An 18,892-nucleotide genomic window follows, 5' to 3' on the forward strand; every position below is an offset into this window, starting at 1 on the left:
GACCACCACTGGACGAGGTTGTGGTGCATCCGGGACCACCACTGGACGAGGTTGTGGTGCATCCGGGACCACCACTGGACGTGGCTGTGGGGGACGGCGGGAACGACGTCGACGTCGACCCCCCCTCATGGCGAGACGGCTCCCAGCATAATCTGGACGGCTCCCACTCCAGGGAGATGATGAAAACTGGGCCTGATCAAAAATCCAAAATGTTCTAGTCCTTTCAGCTTCCTGGCAGTAAGCCTCTAGGAGCATCATGTCCCGCTCCGCTGGGTCCAGAAAAAATGGCTGGTTCATTCTGTCATGTGTAGAGGAGGCTCGAGAGCCGGTTGGACCCAGACGCAGAAGCGGAGGCACGAGGATCAGGGACTAGTGGTTTTAATACAAGGAAACAAACAAAAAGCGCTGCAGAGCAGGTTCACAAAACAAAAACAAAAACTTACTTGGGGAGGCATGAAACGTGGACGAGGCAAGAGACAGGACCATGGACTAGACAGGACATGAACACCATAACAGAGGTAATGAACCAGCACAGGAGGAAGGCAAAGACAAGACTTAAATACAGACAGGGCAGACAAGACACAGGTGGACACGATCAGGGCTGATGGGGACCAAAGGAAGTAAAACTCAAGAAACAAGACAAGACAGGACCTTTCAAAATAAAACAGGAAACAGAAAACAAGACAGAACAAGAACTAAGATGAAAAACAAGACAACAAACTCAAAACCATGACACTCTAAGTATTGTAGACTACAATTCTACTGTTATTTTATTGTATGTTATCATTTTCTTCATTTTTTATTTATTTCTGTTTTATTTATGTGAATATGTGTGTCATCTTTTGAAGTTCTAATAAAAAAAAGAAAAAGAAACTAGAGGAGCTGCATTTCCAGAAGAAAATGCAGGGTTGAATGCTGTACTGCTAAATGAAAGCTGAATTTGCTGAAGAAATGGTTGAACTATTGAAAGTTTGAAGAACACAAAATGACTGCCAAACGGTCGTCATCCCATGATGCTGTAGTCTAAAGCCTTGTGATCATTTTAACATTTGAATGGTGTCCCTAGCTAAAAGTATGTTGAAGTTATAATGGTTGAAAGAAGCTGAAGTTTTCAAGGATTCTCCATGTATTTCAATGAAGGTGAAGTCCTGGAATATTTTGAAAAGTTCAAGGGTTTGAAGGACCAAAATTCATGGCTGGAATAAGCTGAAACAGCAGAACATTTTAATACTAGAATGGTTTAAAATAGGTGAAAATTGGTGAGAATTTGTAGAAGGAGTTTAAAGCCGAAAAACGGTGGAAGATGCTATGATAAATAAATAAATAAAGAGAAACATGGAAACAAAAGGTTGAATGCTTTACAGCATTTCAATAACCCAAAAAGAAAGAAATGGAATATACTGTGGTCCGTTAGGGGGCGAAACGGGTTCGACATTTTTCTAAAGGAAGACACGAGTGACGCTCCTGCGTCACTTCCGCTCTACTTAAAAAAATGGCGTCCTCTTTGCCTCAGAGTGGTACGAAGGAAGCGAAAACGGACAAAAATCCCACAAAAGCTAAATATGACGGTGGGTTTCTTTGTCAAGCAGCTGGTTACCGTTATATTACTTAAACTGCTGATTTTTGTGGACTCGGAACTGATCTTTCCACGTTAAACAAGCCACATGTCCGGTGAAAACGTGTTTTGATCTACTGCTGCCTGCGGCTGCGTCATTTATTCAGCGATCTGTGTTAACTTTATTTAAGTTTGTTTGTTCGGTGACTTAATCTGCATATACTGCAACACTTTTCCTAAATGTACTTGTTAAAAACAAAGCTTTAAATATCGTATTTTTGTTCTACCCTGCCCTCTATCGGACAAAATTATCATGAAGGATGTAACGATTATCGATGTCAATTAATCTATTTATCCAACCAGATCGATGTCTGAAGCAAGTTGTTTATTAAATCGACCTTTACCATTTTGAAATAGTTTTTAAATGAAATAAATTGATGGTAGTTAATTTCGGAAATAGCATTTAGATTGAGACATGGTAGGTTTATTTCACTATAAGATAAAAACCACCAAGTGCATCACAGTGAACAACACACATGTGATGTCATCAAAAACTGATCAGTCCATCATTCCAGTCCAATGTGTTGAAACACTTAGTCATGTGACCATCCAGTGTCTAGAATGTTCCCTTTGGATGAGGAAAAACAACAGTGGTGAACTTTAGGAAACTTACTAGAATGTGAATGGATTTGACATTCATTCTAGTTTACTTGTTTGTTTGGACACAGATTTCATTTATACTTGAATATCTTGAAGAAATTCAAAAATCTGGAAAAACTTCACCTGCATTGTTCAGTAGCAGGAATTTCTCTCTGAGTCACACTGCTTGAAGTTCTGGTTTAAGATGTCCTGGATCCATTTTAGGTTCGTTCATAATGAACCAATATCGACTTTTCTACATCTACCGGTACATCTATTACTAAAAACAGAACGTTGTTAGTACAATTCCTATCAATGAGAGTACTCTCCTCAAGGGAAATAAGGCATTCTGTTTCATTCATTTCAAGTGGGAGGTAATGATGGCACACAAGTGGTCTCCAACCCTGTTCTTTGGATCAGGTGTGTTCAGTCAATCAGAAACTGGGCTAACTCCATTCAGGTAATCAGCAGCTACTGAGGCAGAGTTAGCTGCAATTCAAGCAGGGCAGCGGCTCACAAGGAGCAGATGGAAACGCCTCTTTGTACACCATGTGACTTGATAACCATCACTTTATCTCTCTGTGGGGAACATCCATTTGGTTTTCAACCTTTCAAGTCTGTAGTTACCATCAACTTAATCATCCATTTCAAAGTTTTTATATTTATAACAAATCAATCAGGCAAGAAAAACATTTTCTTTTTGTGTAAAATGTCAGGATTGTTCCACACACTCAAACTGTGGGGAGAAAGTTGTGAAGAGTTCAATATAACATATTATTGATGAAAAATGTGGCTCATTTGAGAGAAAGTTTTCTGAACATCTCAACAGAACATGTGGGTCTCGCAGGAGTTGGATCCAAACTGTACGGCTGGATTTACTCCAAAATTTCTCGCCATTTTGTTCGGTTGGGGTTGTGGTATTAAGGTAGTGGGTGGGCGTGTAAACAGATGGGTGGGGGTGGGGTTCTTTCATGCCAACCATTCAACTCAGAGGTGAATTTCTAATGAACTCCTGCCGCTCTGCAGAAACGACACTAGAAAAACAACCCAGGTTTTTGGATTTGGGTTAAAAACGCTGTCATCCTAATTAAAAGACCACTGGGAACAAAAGATGGTCGAAGTGGAACTTCAAGGAATCTTTTTAACCCAGTTAATTTTATACATCTTTCATCAGAGTTCGTCGGATTCCATGAAACACTTTAAGTTTGAGGTATTGTGGCGTTTTGGTCGTCCTCGCTGTCGGGAGGAAAAGTCTTTGAGCCTTGACTGACCTGTGCATCCTGCAGGGGCAGAAGCTGAACTCATGACTGTTCCTGACGGATGGAAAGAACCGGCCTTTTCCAGAGAGGATAACCCCCGCGGCCTGCTGGAGGAAAGCAGCTTCGCAACTCTCTTCCCTAAATACAGAGAGGCGTACTTGAAGGAGTGCTGGCCGCTGGTGGAAAAGGCTCTTGGAGATTCTGTACGTAAAAACTCAGAAGAGAAGGAATCGAATCAGCTCGATAGATTGATGATCAATATTCTGGACTGCTTTCTCTGCTGAAATACTTTTCTGCCTGCTTAATTTGGCTTGGGATTTGATGCAATCAAACAAATATGTTATTTTCTGTATTAAAAAAACAAATTTGTTTTTCTTATATACTGTTTTTGAGATTTAAACTGAATGTAACACTTTCAGAGGGAAAATCATTGTTGCATTAAAAACAACAGATTTTTTTCCAGTCCTAAAAAATACAGCAAAAAAGTTGAAAGAAAAATGTATCCATAGGTTTGATGAATAGATTTTATATGTTCTAGAACAGGGGCGTCAAACTCATATTCACCGAGGGCCACATCAGCATAGCGGTTGTCCTCAAAGGGCCAGATATAATTTATACATGTAACTAAATGTAATGAAAAATAAATGCAACTACTCCTTAATGTTAAATAACTCATTTATTTAATTACCATAACTTTTTAAAGTGACAATTACAGTTGCATAGTAAAGATATGTTTGCTTGTTACTCTATCATAAATCCTTTTACATTTGATTCTGTCAGGTTAGGTTATATGGACAGTGTTTAAGTCCTAATGTATAGTCGCCCAATCTGATATTTCAAGTCTGATTCCCTCTAGATATGAATAAACACACACCAATTTTTATTTTTTATTTTAAGAAATTATAAACATTTATGCTCTTGCGGGCTGCGGCCCGCAAGAGCATAAATGTTTATAATTTTTTTAAATTTTTTATTAAAAACATAAATGTTTTTAATTTTATGCGTAAAATGACATGGAGGGCCACATTTGGCCCCCGGGCCTTGAGTTTGACACATGTGTTCTAGATGGTTTTTGGTTTTTGGATAAACTGGATTTTTTGAACCAGTCCTAAAATTGTTGCCTTGGTTTGGTGTAGTGATGCTCATTTTGTCTCTCAGCACATCAAAGCCTCTCTGGACCTGATCGAAGGCAGCATGACGGTGTGCACCACTAAGAAAACCTTTGACCCCTACGCCATCGTCAGAGCGAGGGACCTCATCAAGCTCCTGGCAAGAAGCGTCCCGTTTGAGCAGGTAAAGACTTAAGAGTCCTCTCTCATTAAAGCTGATTTTGTTAACCAACTGTTCAAAAATTAGATTTAACCAATTGTTTTGAAAAAGTAGCTTTTACACTGGTGGACAAAATAGTTGGTCCCCCTCAGTTAAAGAATTAAAGTCCACAATGCTCACTGAAATGACTTGAAACGTTCAAAAGTAACAAATTAAAATGTATTAAAAATCAAATAATCAAAATCAGCCATTACTTTTGAGTTGTTAAGTAATAGAATCATTTAAAAAATTTAATACATCAATACATCTTTAAAACCTGTCCAAACATTATACAAACAAACTGTTAAAACCTTGGATAAAAAACCCAACATATTTCACCATTGTCCAATATTACAAAAACATGGTTTACTGCATTGGGACAACATGGTCAAATTTTCAAATCTCTGTCTCATGTACAAAATCCTTCATGGCTTCTCATCCCCTCCTCTTCACCAGTTTATTAACATCCGGACAGCAGATCACAGCAGAACTCGGAGTGCAGTCAGAGGAGACTGTATCATTCCCTTCAGAAAAAGCACTTTTGGTCAGACCGCTTTTTCTGTTAGAGCTGCTACTGAGTGGAACTTCACACCTGTTAGTATCAGAAATCAAAACACATATCATTTATTCAAGACACAATTAAAGAAATGGCTCATTGACAATCAGAGCTGTCAACACTGAGTACATTTCCTATCACTGATCCTCATTACTGTCATGTCTTTTATGTGCACGTATGTTCTTACATTTTTCTGTTTTTGGATTGTTTTATCATTAATTTGATTTTAGGTTAACTGCTTATTTTATTGAATGCATTGTTTAATATATATATGTAATGTTATGTAAATATGTAATTTTACTTTGATCTTTTAGGGTGATTTTTAACATCTTCCCAGGGACTGCAGATGAAAAATAGCCCTTTGGCTAACTCTGGCATATTGACAGAAATGTTTATTAATATGCGCTGTCCCCCCTATTCAAATAAATGACTGACAAAAAACAAACTAATGAAATAGGGCTGGACATAGATGATGGTACCCATAACTTAATATTTTGTTGAACAACCTTTTGAGACAATCACTGCAATGAAACAGTTTCTGTATTTGTCAATGAGCCTTCTGCACCTGTCCACAGGTATTCTGGCCCCCTCCTCATGAGCAAACTGCTCCAGTTGTCTCAGGTTTGATGGGTGTCTTCTCCAAACGGCATGTTTCAGTTCCTTCCACTGATGTTCAATGGGATTCAGATCTGGGCTCATAGAAGGCCACTTCAGAATAGTCCAACGCTTTTCTCTGAGCCATTCTTGGGGTTTTTGGCTGTGTGTTTTGGATCCTTGTCCTGTTGGAAGACCCATGACCTGAGACTGAGACCAAGCTTTCTGACACTAGGCAGCACATTTCTACCCAGAATGCCTTGATAATCGGGAGATTTCATTTGACCTTGAACAACTTCAAGACACCCTGTGCCAGATGCAGCAAAGCAGCCCCAAAACAGAACTGAGCCTCTTCCATGTTTCACAGTAGGGACAGTGGTCTTTTGGTTGGATGCTTCAGTTTTGAGTCTACCAACATAGAGCTGATGTTCCTTACCCAAAAGCTCCGGTTTGGTCTCATCTGTCCAAAGGACATTTTCCCAGAAGCTTTGTGGCTTGTCAACATGCATTTTTGCTAATTCCAGTCTGGCTTTTTGATGATTTCCTTTCAACAGTGGTGTCCTCCTTGGTCGTCTCCCATGAAGTCCACTCTGGCTCAAACAACCATGAATGGTGCGATCTGACACTGATGTACCTTGATCTAGGAGTTCACCTTTAATGTCTTTGGAGGCTGTTCTGGGCTCTTTGGATACATCATAGTAGTAGGTTTAGGGGCTGTCATCTGGACTTTGTTTTTAAAGTTAGAAGACGTTTCAACGTTTCTTATCCAAAAGGGTTTTAAATAAACCTCCAAAGATTTCTGCTGCGTGTAAAAATGTATAAAAATGTTCTGGTTCAATTGTTTTGTCAACTTTTGTTTCATAGAACTCTAAAGTGTTGCTGATGTTTAACTCCAATTCTTTCCTCAGGGAGAAATGAATTTGCCTAAAATACTTGGGCTTAATAAATTCCAGTTTTAACTCGACTGGAGATTAAGACATTTAAGTTGAGCTGAATGTCCTGCCAGTATTGCGAACTATCACAGCAGGAGTTAGCAGAATTGTTCCTCGTCACAGTGTGGACGCTTGGCTATCCTTCGTGATGCTGACTGTATTCTGGTCTCCCAATGATCTTGTCCTTCTGATGTCTACAGGCTGTGCGGATCTTGCAAGATGACATGGCGTGTGACATCATCAAAATCGGCACCATGGTGCGGAACAGAGAACGCTTTGTAAAGCGAAGACAGCGGCTGATCGGCCCCAAAGGTTCCACCTTAAAAGTGAGTCTATTACTCCGCTGCAGAGTTGAAGCTAAAAAAGGGACAACTGGAGATGGTTTCTGTTAACCGTCTGCAAAGCCAGCGTGTGTGTACAGTGGGGCAAATAAGTATTTAGTCAGCCACCAATTGTGCAAATTCTCCCACTTAAAAAGATGAGAGGCCTGTAATTTTCATCATAGGTATACTTCAACTATGTCTAATTTTTAAAGAATTTATTTGTAAAGTATGGTGGAAAATAAGTATTTGGTCAATAACAAAAGTTCAGCTCAGTACTTTGTTATAAACCCTTTTGTGGTAATGACAGCAGTCAAACCTTTTCTGTAAGTTTTCACAAGCTTTTCACAAACTGTTGCTGTTTTTTTGGTCCATTCCTCCATGCAGATCTCCTCTAGAGCAGTGATGTTTTGGGGTTGTTGCTGGGCAACATGGATTTTAAACTCCCTCCAAAGATTTTCTATGGGGTTGAGACCTGCAGACTGGATAAGCCAATCCAGGACCTTGAAATGCTTCCTACGAAGCCACTCCTTCTTTATCCCGGGCAATGTGTTTGGGATGGTTGTCATGATGAAAGACCCAGCCATGTTTCATCTTCAATGTCCTTGCTGATGGAAGGAGGTTTTCACTCTAAATCTGACAAGACATGGCCCCATCTATTCTTTCCTTTACACGGATCAGTCGTCCGGGTCCCTTTGCTGAAAAAAAGCCCCAAAGCATGATGTTTCCACATCTGTACTTTACAGTTGGTATGGTGTTCTTTCCTCCTTATGGGTCTGGCCTTGTTGGGGCAAGGAGACTTCTGTGAACCGATGACCCAGAGAGCGATACCGTCTGGAGCTTGCTTCTGGTGGGGTCACCCTTGGCGGGCTGGTCACTTGGTGACGTTCCAGACAAACATAGACCCGCAGCTTGTTGGAACACTGCAAGGTGGCCCCCACTATCAAAAGTGTCCTGCGGAGGGCCAACAACACAGCCAGGGGAAACTTCCTTGTTACAAAACCGACCAGAAAATGAAGCCGGACTGCCCAATATGGTAACAGACCCCAGCTTGCCCCTGAGCAAAGAGTACTGCTTGATCTTCGTCAAACAACCCGTATTGCTACCTGGAAAGATGCAAGATGCATTAACAGAGGTGGTAAACTGGTCCTAGGATTGGGGCTTTCAATTTTTAGTGGATAAAACAAAATGCATGGATTTTACTAGGAAACATTGAGGATTGGACACACGGCTTTAAATAATACATTACATCAACTGGGGAAACATCCTACTGGCCTGTGTGATTGTGGGAAAAGGGAAGAAGCACATTCTAAATCACTGAATTGAATGGGGAAGAAAGACATCAGCTGGAGGATAGAGTACAGTTGCCAGAGGGAGAGCGACTGAGTTTGAGGAGGCTTTTGGGAGGGGAGCAGAATTTCAACAGAGTTGTTAGTGGTTTTCTGAAGTGAACCAGATAGACTGTTGAGAATATAGTTTTTTTTCTTTTTTAATTTACTAAACTAGTTAGGTAGTTCCCCAGTCCGACTCACACTTTTACACACTAGGTGTTGGTATTGCACCTTGACTTTGGTGCCTCCCGCTATGTAAACTACAAGAAGAAACGGGAGCCATTATTACAGGTAACCAGTGGAGGACAGAGGATCCTCTTACAGAAGAAGTTACAGGTCTGTGAGAGACAGAAAGCCTGCTTGTTTGTAGGTGACCAAAAACTTATATTCCACCATCATTTACAAAGAACTTTTTTTAAAATCCGACAATGTGATTTTCTGGATTTTTTTTTTTTCATTTTGTCTCTCAAAGTTGAGGTTTACTATGATGAAAACCACTGGCCTCTCTCATCTTTGTAATTGGAAGAACAAGGATGAGATGTTTGTTTTGATTGTTTGAAATAAACCCATTTCAGTTCCAAAGATGGGAAGTACGAGAGTTGCCCCTTGGACGTGAAAGATCATTTTCTGTCTCCATCTCTGTCCAGGCATTGGAGCTGCTGACCAACTGCTACGTGATGGTGCAAGGCAACACGGTGTCCGCGCTAGGACCCTACAACGGCCTGAAGGAGGTAAGACCACGGACGAATGGTAAACTGTCAATGAGGAACTTGTGCAGAAACAACGAAATTGTGTTCAACTTAAAACAAAAATATGATTACAACATTTAGTTTCATGTTTAACATGTCTGTTTTGAATGCGATTTCCCGCGTTAACTCTCTGTTTTAAATACGACACAGGGTCACAGACGTATTCGAGAACTGAAACATTGTTTCAACTTTATTAGCATGTGCTTTCAGGCTAATTTATTAAACTAAAAAAGAATTAAACTTTTTAGAATGTTAATGATCACATGGAATTTGTTTTAGTACAATTGCTGTTAAAAAAAACAACCAAAAAAACAGATTATGACAGTGATATCCTTTGCCAGAGCGGGGCAGGCACACTCACTCCAGCCCCTGAACCTGTCCAGGTGTACCGACCCCCCCCCCCCCCCCACCCCCCAACAGTAGCCGGGACGGGCTCCAGCATTACAGTGATCCCGAAGGGAAGATGGTGGATTATGAACATGTGGGAAAAATAACCAAATTAAAGAAAGCTAACTCAGAGCTAAAGTGGACTAGCTGGTAGCTGACCGTAGGGATATTTAAAAAAAAGAAAAGAAAATTGTTTTATTTTTAACCTGGTGACATTCATTTATTCATCTAATTTGATCTTATTTTACATCTAATGAGTGGAGTGACACGTCTGCTGCTGCTTTCTGGGCTTTTTTTCACCACCTCTGGGTCTGAAACTTTCTGCTGGTGCATTTCTTACTAAATGTAGACAGTTTCTGCTGTTGTTTAGTGCAAGAAAAACATTTGCTGGTTCTAATTACTGAATACAGATAAATGGGGATGAAATGTTGACATCTTGTTTGCCAAGTTCTCACTGCGGTTTGGGCCTGAAGCAAACAGTGTTGTCCTCTTCTTTTCAAATCAAACCTTTTCTATGTCATCATCATAGAAAATCATGCAAATGAACGTCACTAAAAATGTTAAATGTTGCCCAAAGAGCTTTTCTACAAACGTTCAGCAAACGGTAAGGTAAGCCTTTCTGTCTCATACATCGTATGTTTGACATGTTTGTCTTTTCTGCTCTGCAGGTTCGAAAGGTGGTGATGGACACGATGAAGAACATCCATCCCATCTATAACATCAAGGTACATTCCAGCTGCTGAAGCTGCACAGGAATCACAGAATGCTTGGAGAGACTGCATTCATGCCCTATGAGGACTTTCTCCATCCTTGTTCTGGATCTCATGACTGAAACAAGCCTCTCTGGGTTTGATGCCTGGAGCTGAGGGCATGAAAAACACTGCTACATTTATGCACCTTGTTTGTCCAACTCTCCTGTTGTTGTTCACACATATATCTACACTTTAGTTCAATGTTGAATTTTTTCATGTGGTTCCAGCAGTTTCTATATGTTGTTCACGTACTTAAACACTTTTAGGTCATTCCCCGCCCATGTTAAGGATAAGTCTTTTCTATTTGGCCTCTGTAGTCACAGCAGATCCAGATTTACTCTGAGTTTTGTTGCTGAAGCTGTGTTCATTAAAGCAGCACAAAAACCAATGAACTGCAACCTGATCACCTGTTATAGTGTTGCAGTTTGGAGAACAGAAACACTTCTTAATGTTACTGCAAGTGCAGTTATGGAGCACCAACACCAGAAGAAGTCCATGAATGTCTTCAGGAGGACCAAACTGACAATACGTGTATTTGGTTTCCCATGCATGCTGTTCTGTCTCGCCGTCAGACACTGATGATCAAACAGGAACTCTCCAGGGACCCAGAGCTGCGAACGCAGAACTGGGAGCGCTTCATGCCAAAGTTCCGCCACAAGAACCTGTCTAAGCGGAAGGAACCTAAGAAGAAGAGCGTGAAGAAAGAGTACACACCCTTCCCTCCTTCACAGCCAGAAAGCAAGGTCAGAAAGGCCTTGATTCATGCTCTCGCATATGTCGAGTTATGCTAACAGCCCAACATAACTCATCAATGCTGGCTTTTGCAGATTGATAAGGAGCTTGCCACTGGAGAGTTTTTCTTACGAGAAAGTGTGAAGAAGAGAAAGAAGATGGAGGAAATAAAAGTGAGGATCTTTTTTTACCTTTTAAACAATGCCAGCAGGTTTTTCATGATCTTCAGCTTCAGTAGAGAAGTGTAACACTGAAAGAAGAGGTTTATAATATTCACACTGGTCTTTTTTTCCCAGGTCAAACAAGCAGAAGTTCTGACTAAAAGGCAAGAAGAGCGAAACAAAGCATTCATTCCTCCCAAGGAGAAGCCTTTGATGAAGAAAAGTGCAAAAGGTAGACACCGGTGCCAGCTACAGATAGATCACTGAGTGAATGTAACATCCCAGCTAACCTCTCTACCTGTTCTGCTTTTGTCTCAGCTTCTACAGAAGCAAAGCTGGACATAGAGGCCATCAAGGACAAAGTCAGAAAAGCCAAAACCAAGAGACTGGGAGCTCTGCCTCTAATTCCAGCTCCAAGCAGCATAAAGAAAACAAAAAACAACAAAGCTAAAAGCAAAGGCTGAGGAGCATCCTGAAGCAGAGCTGGACGGGTTTGGGTTTCACCACAAAGGGTTTCTTCTGATTCAGAGAACTTCCTCTCTGACAATGAGAAAGTGGACAAAAGTGGGAAGAGAGGATCTGTTTGTTCTCCTGTTCTCTCGCCAGAGTCTTTGTGAAGATTTTTATGAATATTTATGCAGTTTGACTGTATTGACTCAGAAACAAATGTAAAAAACCAATTTATTACTGTGTTTATCTCACTTTTAGATTGTCTTGTGAACATGAATGAAAGATTTTGGGCTTGTCTTGTCTTTTGACCATCTGTTGTTGTTAGGAATCGGCTTCTGTTATTACCTGACAGTTACAGTAATTGTTTAATTACACCTCAAAATGTTATTTCAACAGTACGAAATAAAACATTTCTCCAAAACGTAAATTCTAAGGAACATGACATTTTTTGAAGATCGTTTCAAATAGATTTTCTGGTGACACTTAATATTAAGATTCCTTAACAAGCTTTAACGTATTAACAAGCATAATAGAATTTTAGGGCCTTAGTAAGACATTTATTAGTACAATAAGTCTAATAAGGTTTATGAAATTACTTAGTTAACACATTTACAAGCATTATTATTAGGATGTTTTTAAGATGCTAATTATACATTTATTGGCATTATAGGTGCCTAACAAATTTGTCAGTGTTAATAAGCTTAATAACATTTATTAACAACCTTATTCACCTGTAAGGGCAGATAAGGGTCACCTTTGCTCGTTCGCGCCTTACACTTTGGGTTGTTCCTCCAAAGACCCGAGCTGACAGTCAACTATGAGGCCAGAACACTGGAAACATTACTAAATAGGCTAATTTTTCTATTCCTCTACACTTTTTTCTGCTGTGTTGAAAGTCTTCTGACCACCTTGGTCACTTCATGGTTTTTTTGGTAATTGTACTGGGAAAGTACTTAGAGGACCAACTCTTTACATTATTAGTACAATAAGTCTAATGAGGTTTATTAAATTACTTAGTTAACACATCTACAAGCATTATTATTATTAGGATCTTTTTAAGATGCTAACGATACATTTATTGGCATTATAGATGCCTAACAAATGTCTCAGTGTTAATAAGCTTAATAAGATTTATTAACAACTTTTGTTAACAAATTAAGAAGTATTATTAATGTTTGGGTTTTTAGTAAGACATTTATTAGCATTATAGATGTCTCATAAGTGTTAATAAGCTTAAAAGTTTGATTAACTAACTTAACAAATTAATAGGCCTTATTAATGTGTAAGATGCTAGTAAGATATTTATTAGCATTATAGATGTCTTGCAAATACCTGAAAGTGTTAATAAGATTTATTAACATCTAAAGTCAGACCATGGTCTTCAAAATCCATATTACTAAACTGCTTATAAGCTTAACAAATGTATTAATTAACTTTGTTAACAGTTTATTAATTGTTTTGCAGCACCTCATCTAAAGTGAGGAAGGTTTTTACCACAAACAACCACAAAGCATAAAGCTTGTAAAAAGAGCTTTATAACATTAAACAGACTAAGCGTACAAAAATCTTTCTGTAAAATAAATACAATTACAATAAATAATTTCAGACAAATTAAAAAAAAAACACAGGGACCGGTGTTGAATGACTAGCATCATAGCTAATTAGGATAAAGTATTAGCAAACTATCCTGAGTGAAACATTCATTGAAATCCCATCACTAACAGACAGTTCTCTGGATTCAATGCCAACTGCATTCAACCACTGTTGCATTGCTTCCAAGTCCACTGGAAAGTTGCACAAGCCAGTAATTTTTGAAGGCTATGGGCGGGGCTTTTTGTCACCTAGGTGAAAGCTTAGAGAAAGTCTAAGAGGCCATGCAATTGGCTGAAAGCGAGTACGCCTGTTTTGCTGAGGAGTTTGATTGACAGACTCAATTGTGATCTTAGTTGACCTGCCCATATTTGATTCTGTACCGGTCGGACGTTAGCGTGTTAGCTTTAGCATGGCTCCTGTAGGTTTATTCAATGATTTATTTCGCTAGAGGAGACACGCCCCTTGGGAAGCCTATCCAATGGTGGCGGAGCGCGACGCCATCTTTGGGAGTTCGTTGGCGCCAACATGACAATGATTTCCATGGCCTTTAGTATGGAGTCCTGTACTGTTCATAATTAAATAAATAAATATTTAATTAAATAAATAAATATGACCTCATGCAAATACACAATCAACCAATAAATCTCTCATAAATATATAAAAAGATCATGAAATTGTGAAAAACCTGCACAGCGATTTTATATAAGCCATTATATTATTCAATATGTTTCATTTTGCTTTAAAAACCTGTTCATTATTTTAAAACAGTATTTTAAAATATTCATTTTATTCATGTGGAATATTATTATAATTCTACGTCTTTTTTCAGAACCTTGGATTTCAAAATCAATATTTACCAAAGTAGCTTCGTTTTTATTTCATGTTGCTGTTTTTCACAATGACTGATTTATTTCATGAAGAGATTTTTCAGGAGAATGGGTCTGTCTGTCAATCAAACTAGACGAGTCGGAGACACTTTTGTGATTGGCTACTTCTTTACTCAGACATGAGCAGCAGCACCCTGACTACATCGATCGAAGATGCTTCAGCAAACGTGACGGCGCGATGCTCACTCCTCAACACTAGGGGGAGTATGCACCTCAACACATCCACGTTGTTACACGAAATTGGGCAGTTTTGGTTTTAAATTTGAGGATAAAAGTGGCTTTGGGCAAGTGTGCATAATTCAGGCGATTTTGTTGTCAGTTCGGCGGTTTTCATCTTCTCATTAACATCTAGTAGTGGCCTAAGTTAGGATGAGTGGTTGTTGGAGTTCCACAAAACTTCTATGAACTGGAGTTCCATGAACGCAACAGGCCGCGTGTGGGAGGAGCTACCAGCTAATATTTTAGCCTGATAGCCACATGGAGCCATTGCTTGTGCTTATCTCATAAACAATGCATGAATGCACAATGCACAGGGAGTGTTAAAAGATCAGGTTTATTTATTTTGAATAGTTCCACATGATAAAAATGTTTCCATGTTTGAGTTCATATGATCATCCCAGAGAGTCTCTGCTTCAGGTCCTGCAGTCAAACTACGTCTTAAATTGCGTGTAAAGAGCGCCCAGGCAGCGCAAGAGTGTGTGTGTGAGCGCAAGTTAAGGGTCTGTTGCTCAGTTCCCTGGAAAAGTAATAGTAAAAAAAGGTTTCCTCCAAGTGTAGAGACTGGTTCTTTTAACCCGCTCTGGAAGCGTCTGAACGGGGAAAGTGAAACCCAAATCAAACCCCGGATCTCCGCTGCGTTTTCCGACCACAGTCAGAAACGTCATCGCAGGAAAGGTTCAACATTTTCCCCGAGAAGGGAAAATAAAACCAGAGGACCTGGTTATAATCATTGTCTCATTGAAAATAGAAAAATATCATAAGGTTCAGGAGGCCCGAGCAGGCTTGTTCCGTTTTGCGCAGCTGCCTGGTCTGAGTCTGTTGGTCCTGCCAGCTGACAAGGCACGATGTGAGCTCTGAGAGAATGGCGTGAGAATGAGGAGTGTTTCAACGGGGGACTTCTAGACGTGGACGACCGGAGCTCCTCAGTGGTTTGGTTCACACAAACCCTCAAACTACAAAAACAGAGTTGTCCATGTTTGCATCTTCTGCAGCAGACAGATTGTCTCTATTTGATCTCTAATGTCAGCAAAGCCTCGCGGATATCGCTGAAATATGTCATCTCTCTGACTGGAACACCGCTGAGCGGGTATCGAGGAATATGAGTCGATTTCCATGGATGAGCCAATGAGCGTTTAGATCCCGCCCACTTTCACTGATTGACAGATAGAGTCATTCTCCTGAAAAAGCTCTTCATGAAATAAATCAGTCATTGTGAAAAACAGCAACATGAAATATAAACAAAGCTACTTTGGAAAATATTGATTTTGAACTACAAGCTTCTGAAAAAAGAAGACAGAATTATAATAATATTCAACATGATTAAAAATGAATATTTTAAAATGCTGTTTTAAAATAATGAACAGGTTTTTAAAGCAAAATGAAATATATTGAATAATATAATGGCTTATATAAAATCAGTATGCAGGTTTTTCACAATTTCATGATCTTTTCAAATATTTATGAGAGATTTATTGGTTGATTGTGAATTTGCATGAGGTCATATTTATTTATTTAATTAAATATTTATTTATTTAATTATGAACAGTGTAGGACTCCATACCTTTAGTGGCATCTAAGTAGCTTTTATATGATTCATATACATTCATATTTCTTTATATTTATACATATATATAAATATATAATATATACATATATTATATTATACATACATGCATCATTTGTTGCTGTTAAATAAGAGAAACAGTAAGCCTTAAAAGCTCAAACTTTAATGAAAAATGCATTGTTGACGGACTTCTTATTATTTAAAAAATTATTACAAAGAATTTTTAAAGATGATTTCTAAACATTTAGAAGTTTTAGACCTCTTTGATATTTAATTTAAATTATTTAGATAAGCCCAACAATAAGTAAATAGTAAGTCAATAATGATAATAATGAATCAATAAAAAATAATAATAATAAAAAATCAATAGTCAATAAAAATAATAAATAATAACAACATATACATAAGTCAATGTGGAAACACATTTGGAAACACACAACGGCTCATGTTGCCTGTGTTAGCGACAAAGTCAGAGAAGCCAGACTGAGATGGTTTGGACATGTTCAGAGGAGGGATAGTGGATATATTGGTAGAAGGATGTTGGAGATGGAGCTGCCTGGCAGGAGGGCAAGAGGACGGCCAAAGAGGAGATACATGGATGTCTTAACAGAGGACATGAAGTTGGCTAACGTTAGGGTAGAAGATGTCCATGATAGAGTGAGGTGGAAAACGATGATTCGCTGTGGCGACCCCTGATGGGAAAAGCCAAAAGAGAAAGAATATACATAAGTCAATAATAATAATAAATCAAAAATAAGTCCAAAAGTTAACAACAGATTTACCCTTAAAAAAAAAAGAAAAACAATAGATTTACTGATTCATGTGAGTGATCAATTTGTGTAACACAGATGTTCTGGTGTCTGGTTTCAAGCAAACAGTCTGGCCTCTCATCAAAATGTGTTTCCACAAAATATTTTGAACATAGCCAGACTGTATTACTAGTTGGTACCACAGTGATCCATCTGGGTTAGCTCTTTTGATAGCTAAGGCCCACTTTTTCCTTAAGTCTGAATTCATTGGAAACCTGCAAGAAAAGTTCAGTCACTGAGTCAGAAATGTTTAAATCTATATTACTATAATAGCCTAGTCCTAGTATGCTGTATATAGGTTTAACACAATAAAATATACATTTATGTCGACAGCAAATTCTCCGTACATCATGCAGCATGTTGATAACAGCCCTGCAGCATCATACTTGTCAACATGTGTTCTATTAATGAAGCCCCTGCAGCATTAAAAGAAAAAATTATAGTACTTACCTGTGAAATGTTATGCCTTCCTCCTTCATGGATTAATTTATCTTATTTTGTCAGTTGAAACCCGCACAATGAGCTGGAATTTTGGAAAAAATGTGTTCACATGCATTCACTGCAGTAGTGACTTGACCTCACCAAGATGGCGGTGCTCTCCTCCCATGAGGAACCACGTGACGTCTCCTCTAGTGATATAACTCATTTTGTTTATTGCCTTCGGTCATCTAAGTCATCTGACTTTAGATGTTAATAAATGTTATTAACACTTTCAGGTATTTGCAAGACATCTATAATGCTAATAAATATCTTACTAGCATCTGACACATTAATAAAGCCTATTAATTTGTTAAGTTAGTTAATCAAACTTTTAAGCTTATTAACACTTATGAGACATCTATAATGCTAATAAATGTCTTACTAAAAACCCAAACATTAATAATACTTCTTAATTTGTTAACAAAAGTTGTTAATAAATCTTATTAAGCTTATTAACACTGAGACATTTGTTAGGCATCTATAATGCCAATAAATGTATCGTTAGCATCTTAAAAAGATCCTAATAATAATAATGCTTGTAGATGTGTTAACTAAGTAATTTAATAAACCTCATTAGATTTATTGTACTAATAATGTAAAGAGTTGGTCCTCTAAGTACTTTCCCAGTACAATTACCAAAAAAACCATGAAGTGACCAAGGTGGTTAGAAGACTTTCAACACAGCAGAAAAAAGTGTAGAGGAATAGAAAAATTAGCCTATTTAGTAATGTTTCCAGTGTTCTGGCCTCATAGTTGACTGTCAGCTCGGGTCTTTGGAGGAACAACCCAAAGTGTAAGGCGCGAACGAGCAAAGGTGACCCTTATCTGCCCTTACAGGTGAATACGGGCTGCCTGCGGTAGCAAAGGGCATCTACATGAGGTGAGGATGCTGGTGTGTCGCATGGATTTTTCTTTTTTTCAGATTATTTTTTTTTTTACTTTAACAGCACTAACAGGCGTGCCATTCCTATAACTGTACTCAACACCACACAGCTGCTTTCACACCGTACTTGTTGGCAGACATCCTAGACTCCCAGTTGATCTGATTTTTGGGTTCTTAACCACCAATGAAGGTGGGTACAGGAAATATGTCCAAAAATGACATGACAGCCTCTCACTTGATCATGCTCAAGCAAACCAATCTTCTCGGCATGCTAAAGAGCAGAAGAAGAAGTTCTATGACAACAAAACAGGCAATAGAGAACAGAAATCTGCTAACATCGCATGTTTCTTCCAGTGGAGGAAGACCAGGAAGTGAGTGTGGGAGATGAAGGACTGCATTACAGATAGGTTTAAAAAATGTTTTAATGTAAATTGAGATTGAAACTTTGACTCAAAGCAGACAGTCAAACCATCTTAAAACACCAGTTTAAAATATTTTCCCTACCCTTAGAGGTAAAGAATCAAAGGAAACAACACAGCTTTGATACTGGAGCCACACATCACTGAGTGGACGTGATGGTAGTACTGGGTGGGGTTTGTGGCGGGATGAGATCTTAAGAGTCAGTAGAATTAAGCTACATTAGTGACCTGTTCTGGTGCTGCTGACAGGAAGTTAGAGGCTGGTTTCACTCAAACAGGATTCAATTTAATTAAAGTAATTTTAGCATCAATA

General features: G+C 38.8%; 1 protein-coding gene across 1 annotated transcript; it reads left to right on the forward strand.

Annotated features, from left to right (window-relative positions):
• Positions 1-1,441: 1,441 nt before the first annotated feature.
• On the forward strand, positions 1,442-12,152 carry krr1 (KRR1, small subunit processome component homolog). Its single transcript, XM_004086119.4, has 10 exons — positions 1,442-1,568; positions 3,481-3,656; positions 4,612-4,746; positions 7,044-7,169; positions 9,142-9,225; positions 10,299-10,355; positions 10,955-11,125; positions 11,210-11,287; positions 11,411-11,507; positions 11,594-12,152. Exons 1-10 carry the CDS (start codon positions 1,493-1,495, stop codon positions 11,737-11,739), a joined length of 1,146 nt encoding a protein of 381 aa, XP_004086167.1. The 5' UTR covers positions 1,442-1,492; the 3' UTR covers positions 11,740-12,152.
• Positions 12,153-18,892: the final 6,740 nt, after the last annotated feature.

The sequence above is a fragment of the Oryzias latipes genome, chromosome 5 (assembly GCF_002234675.1).
Source record: "Oryzias latipes chromosome 5, ASM223467v1".
NCBI classification, from domain to species: Eukaryota; Metazoa; Chordata; class Actinopteri; order Beloniformes; family Adrianichthyidae; genus Oryzias; species Oryzias latipes.